This window comes from Triticum aestivum, chromosome 2B (genome assembly GCF_018294505.1).
Source record: "Triticum aestivum cultivar Chinese Spring chromosome 2B, IWGSC CS RefSeq v2.1, whole genome shotgun sequence".
Taxonomy (NCBI): Eukaryota; Viridiplantae; Streptophyta; class Magnoliopsida; order Poales; family Poaceae; genus Triticum; species Triticum aestivum.
In genome coordinates, this window is record NC_057798.1 from 738,151,574 (window position 1) to 738,158,107 (window position 6,534).

The window sequence follows — 6,534 nt, forward strand, 5'->3', positions numbered from 1 at the left end:
GACTTCATAAGTCGCGTGAAGTTGGAGGTATCCGAGTGAGGTGATTGGTCGAGTGGATTGCACTTGATGGCTTAAGTTGATACTCCTTGTTATATCTTGAACGTCCTTGACTCTAGGGTAGTGACTTTGGATATGGCGTATAGGTCAGGCCTATGACCCTACCCTAGGTCTATGGCATCGTCACTGCCTGCTCAAGGAAGGCAGACTGCAAAATCACCGCGGCTCAGCTGTTTAGGATTATATGTCTTCTAGAAATCTACATTGTCCCTGGTTATATGTAATCTTCACAAATCAATAGAACCATCTACTGATGATGGAATTGATCCAGAACATCCCGATCTGAGGGCACGCCTGCACAAGATTGTTGAATCTCTGCTACAAAAGTCCGTTGTTGATGTATATTGATTTTTTTTCCCAATGCAAGCTATCACTAGTAGGCCTCATCACATAATAAAATATAAAGACTCTATTACACATGCATCTTTACTTTTCAATCTAACCTTTTTAGGCTTTTACGTCGGACCACACTTTTTCTCTCCAAGAACTCGCCTCATGCAGAGGATCCCGCTTCCTCATTCGAACCTACCTTTTATAACATTCATCTAAATGGCATATGAGGCATCTCTTTGGAGCTATGCATTGGCCGCCCTTATTGACAGAGCGTCGCACCCAACCCTAAACTAGACGTGTCAGTCTCCGCAGTCGTCAAATATGGCTTTGATCGGACGGCGTACCCTCCCCACATAGACATACCGGCTAGTTTACAACAGGGGCCAAGTTGCAAACAATCGACCAAACACGCGAGGTGTTGCGGTCCGACCAGGTGAAGGTGAGGGAAATTTTGCGATGGTAACAACGGCTATGCTGCAACGGTCTGCGGTGACTCAGGTAGCGGATCAACGACTCTCGTTCACCGAATCAAATGGCTAGGGAGGCGGCCGATTTTCCTCGTGCGACAGTTGACGGACGCGTAGCGCGCCTTAATCCAGTGCATCTACCTCCCATCCAACGGCTGTGGACCAATCGGGAGAAATTCCCTACCATCGTGAACTCAGTCTTGTCCCTCTTTCTCTGACGGCCGCCGCACCTCACCTCACGACTCACCTTCTGCCACGATGGCCGGCGGCCTCGACGGCCTGAATCATGCGGGGAGAGAGAGCGTGAGGGAGGGAGGGGACCTCCGACGGTGCGGCGTGGAGGTGGGGGCGATGCCGCGGCAGGCCGTGGGCACGCAGGTTTGGGTGGCGGTGAAACAATGGAGAGGCTGGCGAGGGGAAGAGAGGGCGGCCCCGGGCGTGGGCGGATCTTCGGGCGGAGAGCTGGAGAATCTCCGTCGTCAGTCGTCACACGGGCTCTATTCACTTCCTTCACGGTTCACGGCGGCGGCGGCGGCCTTCCTGATCCGGTTCTACAAGCTGCGCAATGGCTGCAGGTCCAACTCTTGCAAACAGTCTTGACTTGTTATGTGCTAGTACTGCACTATAGCTCGGAATTAAAGTTTCCACAATCTAGGCAGGGAAGAACCAATTTCTTCACAATTGGATTACATTTTGTGTTGTTCTACATCAGACTGCAGATTTTTTCTTTCTAAAAAAAATACTGTTTAGTAAAATTGGTGCCAATATAGAAGGGGAGCCATCCTGTTCTTTCAGATTCAGATGCATTGAAGTGTGATTTATTTCCTTTGTCCTGAACTTGGAAACGCTACAAAGGAAAAGCTTCCTAGCTGTTAGGTTCCTGAGTTGCTTGTCTTCTGACCTTCTGCAGATTAACCATTCTAACTTATAAGATTTTGCGGAGAACTGAGTGCCTTCGCAACAGCGTGTGATTGGTTGAGCTTATGAGAGGGATTGGGGAATCAGTTCACTGGCCTTTTGTCGAACAAGAAGACCTTGGTCCGATGAGCACTCCAAGGGACAGTTCCATAGCTTGTCTCAGTCCTGAAGAGGTGAGCTTGGTACTCTGATATTGGCGCTTCTGCCACCGTTTCGTTTGGTTAATTTGTGTTCATTGCTGGCTCTTTCTGATGTGTTTAGATTACATCCGTGTGAGGTTGGTCTTTTGTGTTGATATCCTTTGAATTTGCATATGTAATAGGCTCATTTACACAGACATTTGTGTTTGTGTGTTCGTTAGTAAAAAGGATCTTTTTTAAAGTTATATTATATTTGAATTTAAGCCTTAAATAAGTGAAGTATTCTTTCTTGTTTAGGTTAATACAGTGATCATTCAGGCCATTGCTTGTTGGCTGACCTTTAGCAAGCAGCTTGCCATGAGAGTTGTCTTCGAATGGTATGGTTAGCACTTCCGAGAGCGCCTTAAAATACAATTTCCCTGCAGGCAAAAAGCTTGGTGGAAGGCTCATAATTGACTTGACCTTGACCACGAGTCTACCATGGGTGGCTTCATCCTCCATTCAGCCGCTTGGTGGAAGCTTCCTCCTTGGTGTGCAATATTGCCTTTATATTGATGGCTATACTCCTTGGTGGAAGCTCATAAACGGTGCTGGCTAGCACATGGTTTTATGGCAATACTGCCTGGTATTATGCCTAGAGATACCTCCAAACGAGTGTGCAGTTACCCACTCCAAGTGGCAGCCCAAGTGGATGCGTAGTACTGATGTCCTAGTCACCAATCTTGACTTCCCTGGTCAGTCCACTGATCATGCCAATCTGCTTGTTCACACTATTGGCCCTCTTCCATTCTATGTATACATCGGCTTCTTCCTCCGAATATCAAAGCAGAGCACACAAACTCTTCTCCATGTCTCCCCTCTACATACTACCGATTGGGCTTCTCCTCTTGCACGTTCCTCATTGGTGCTCCTCTGCAGCTGCAAGCGATACCCTCACGGCGGGCCAGTCGCTCGCCGTCGGCGGCAGCAAGCTCGTCTCGGGGAATGGCAAGTTCGCACTCGGCTTCTTCCAGCCAGCAGCAGGCACCATCAGTAAGTCCCAGAACACCTCCGGCTCCAGCTGGTACCTAGGCATATGGTTCAACAAGATACCCGTTTTTACTGTCGTGTGGGTTGCCAATAGGGATCAGCCCATCACCGGCCCCAGCCTCAACCGAACACAGCTCCAGATATCAAGCGATGGCAATCTTGTCATTGTACACAATGATTCCGTAGTTTGGTCCACTCACATTGTCAATAATAGGACACGAGCCAGCAGCATAAACACCACAGCTACTGCTGCCGTTGTCTTGAACAGTGGAAATCTCGCCCTTACAGTTACAGAGAGCCCATCATCATCATCGGACCTACCGTTGTGGCAGAGCTTCGATCACCCAACAGATATTGTGCTTCCTGGTGCCAAGGTTGGCCGAAACAAGATCACTAGTTTGAATCGTAAGGGCGTCTCAAAGAAGAGCCTCATTGATCCGGGTCTCGGCTCATACAGCGTTGAACTAGACACCAGCGGGCAGGTCGTCCTCAAGCGCCTAAACCCCTCAGTGGTGTATTGGCATTGGGCATCCTCCAAAACATCATCATTGAAGCTTATACCAATACTCAAGTCCATTCTGGATATGGATCCACGGACCAAAGGTTTGATTAACCCAGCATATGTTGATAACGACCAAGAGGAGTACTACATGTACACCTCACCAGATGAATCATCTTCCACATTTGTCTCACTTGACATCTCTGGTCAGATAAAGCTGAATGTTTGGTCGGAAGCCAGCCAGTCTTGGCAAACCATATATTCCCAGCCCGCCGATGCCTGCACTCCGGCCGCTACCTGTGGAGCTTTCACAGTATGCAACGGCACTGCACAACCATTCTGTGACTGTATGGGGAGCTTCTCACAGAAGTCACCGCGGGATTGGATGTTTAATGATCGAACAGGAGGGTGCATCAGAAATACACCGTTACACTGCAACACTAGCAGTAACAACAAAAACACGACAAGTTCAACAGATATATTCAACCCCATTGCTCATATTACGTTACCCTACAACCCACAAAGCATAGACGTTGTTACCACACAGAGCAAATGTGAAGAAGCTTGTCTCAGTTCCTGCTCCTGCACTGCTTATTCCTATAGCAACAGCAGATGCTCTGTCTGGCATGGGGAATTGCTTAGTGTAAATCGGAATGATGGCATTGATAATACTTCTGAAGATGTTCTATACCTCCGCCTTGCCGCCAAAGATTTGCCGCCAAGTTTGATGAAGAACAAAAGAAAACCAAACGTTGGAGCTGTTACCGCTGCAAGCATTATTGGTTTTGGGTTAATAATGCTCATGGTGTTGTTACTGATTTGGAGGAACAGATTCAAGTGGTGTGGTTTGCCTTTGTACAGCAATGAAGGTAGTTCTGCTGGCATCATAGCCTTCAGATACACTGACTTAGTTCGTGCTACTAAAAACTTCTCAGAAAAGCTGGGAGGAGGTGGTTTTGGTTCTGTATACAAGGGAGTATTAAGTGACTCGAAGACTACCGTGGCAGTGAAAAGGCTTGATGGTGCCAATCAAGGGGAGAAGCAATTCAGAGCTGAGGTGAGCTCAATTGGACTGATCCAACATATCAACCTAGTCAAATTGATTGGTTTCTGCTGCGAAGGTCATCACAGATTACTTGTGTACGAGCACATATTCAATGGGTCTCTTGATAGTCATCTATTTAAGAAGAGCAATAATGCTGATGCTGCTGTCCTAAACTGGAACACCAGGTATCAGATAACCCTAGGAGTTGCCAGAGGGTTGTCCTACTTGCATCAGAGTTGCCGTGAATGCATCATACACTGTGATGTTAAGCCAGAAAACATACTTGTGGACGCATCCTTTGCTCCCAAAGTTGCAGACTTTGGATTGGCAGCGTTTGTTGGAAGGGATTTTAGCCGAATTCTGACCACATTCAGAGGAACCAAAGGTTATCTTGCTCCAGAGTGGCTTACCGGAGTTGCTATTACACCAAAAATCGATGTTTACGGCTTCGGCATGGTACTGATGGAGATCATATCCGGAAGCAGGAATTCACCTGAAACACACAACACTAGCAGCAGCACCAGTTACCACGCTGAATATTTCCCTGTGCAAGCCATCAACAAGCTTCATGGGGGAGATGTGAAGAGTTTGGTGGATCCACGATTGCATGGTGACTTCAATTTGGAAGAGGCTGAAAGGGTTTGCAAAGTTGCATGTTGGTGCATTCAAGATAATGAGTTTGATCGGCCGACGATGGGTGAAGTGGTCCGGGTTCTCGAGGGTCTGCAGGAAATTGATGTGCCCCCGATGCCAAGACTGCTTGCAGCTATAACGGCGCAACCTGGTGCTGCATATTCAGTGTAATTATAACTCACAGTCGATGCTAATAATCTTTGTTAATTTCAGCAAATTTTAAAGTTGTAGTAATGTCGAGTGGAAGAAATAAAGGCAAGCATTGTAGCAAAATATGGCAGAACTACAAATATGTGTATGTTTTGTTGATTGGATAGTTCCACACATATCCTTAAATCCTTGTATCGAAGGAAGCTGTCGATTTATATGTATGCCACTACTGGTTCTTCATCGAGAGCACACATAGCCTGGGTGTGCCTCATGCTCACTCCATGATGTGACCTTCTGACATGGCACCGGCAGCCTGGCCCCACATTTGCTCGACGAAATGTGTGGCAGGCTTCAATGCTGGCATGGCTGTGAAGGAAAAAAAGGGTACACATGATAGAATGAATCCAGGTTGAAGACGGCCAAAGCTGATAAGACCGTATCTAATATGTTGGTTATGTCCACATATAAATTCACTCGATGTGTGTTGAACTTTCTGTTATGGCCTTCTTCTTTTGAGGATATGATTTCCTTGTAAGTTTCTTGGAGATTGTAGTGATGATAGAGCTCTTATTTCAGATTCACCATGTTACTAAGCAAGCAATGCATTGCCACTGTTATTTCGTTCTAGAGATTGTTTGTGCTCCAAAGTAACTTTGCTAATCATGAGGTTATTACATAGAAACCCGTAGAAGAAAACAACGCAGTAGACGAGTATGTGTTGCGTAAAGACGACAGTGACATTCATAACCCTGCTAGTATTTCAGCTTCAGCACGAAGCAACAAGCAACCAAGGGAAATAAGGAGCATAAGAGAGGATGAAGGTTACTAGTATTAGCTTGCTTAGGCAAGATGCGAGGTACAGATTAAATAGTTGTTTTCGGACTGTACCTAGTCAAGAGACTGTGTAAGCTGTATAATCGTCTGGTATCTTCAAATTTATGTTTTTCTTTACCATTTTTCGTATTCTGTCAGTGTAGAAGATGCATCCTATTGTACTCTCTGGGTGCTATGCTATATTTCCTTTGTCCTAAACCTGGAAATAGAAATACTATAGGGGGGAAAGCTTGCAAGTTTGGTTCCTGACTAAGTTGCTATATTTTTGACATTCTGTAGAATTAACCACCATCACTACTTGCAAGTTTCATGCAGGTACTCCTACTTGACTGGCTTCAGAATAGGCGCCACCACCAATTCACACCAGAAGTAAAGATATTGGACGGCCAGGACATTGTTACGAAACTAGTGGCTATTAATTGGTCATCT

General features: G+C 46.2%; 1 protein-coding gene across 1 annotated transcript; it reads left to right on the top strand.

Moving 5' to 3' along the window:
* Window positions 1-1,086: 1,086 nt before the first annotated feature.
* Window positions 1,087-5,462, top strand: LOC123047055 (G-type lectin S-receptor-like serine/threonine-protein kinase At2g19130). Its single transcript, XM_044470547.1, has 4 exons — window positions 1,087-1,432; window positions 1,768-1,948; window positions 2,213-2,947; window positions 3,039-5,462. Exons 3-4 carry the CDS (start codon window positions 2,517-2,519, stop codon window positions 5,290-5,292), a joined length of 2,685 nt encoding a protein of 894 aa, XP_044326482.1. The 5' UTR covers window positions 1,087-1,432; window positions 1,768-1,948; window positions 2,213-2,516; the 3' UTR covers window positions 5,293-5,462.
* Window positions 5,463-6,534: the final 1,072 nt, after the last annotated feature.

Bases quoted from the DNA above. Each gene is read 5' to 3' on its own strand.
- LOC123047055 (XM_044470547.1), top strand. From the start codon at position 2,517: ATGGTTTTATGGCAATACTGCCTGGTATTATGCCTAGAGATACCTCCA. The intron at 2,948-3,038 runs GTAAGTCCCAGA...GGTTGCCAATAG, and splicing joins GCCAGCAGCAGGCACCATCA to GGATCAGCCCATCACCGGCC.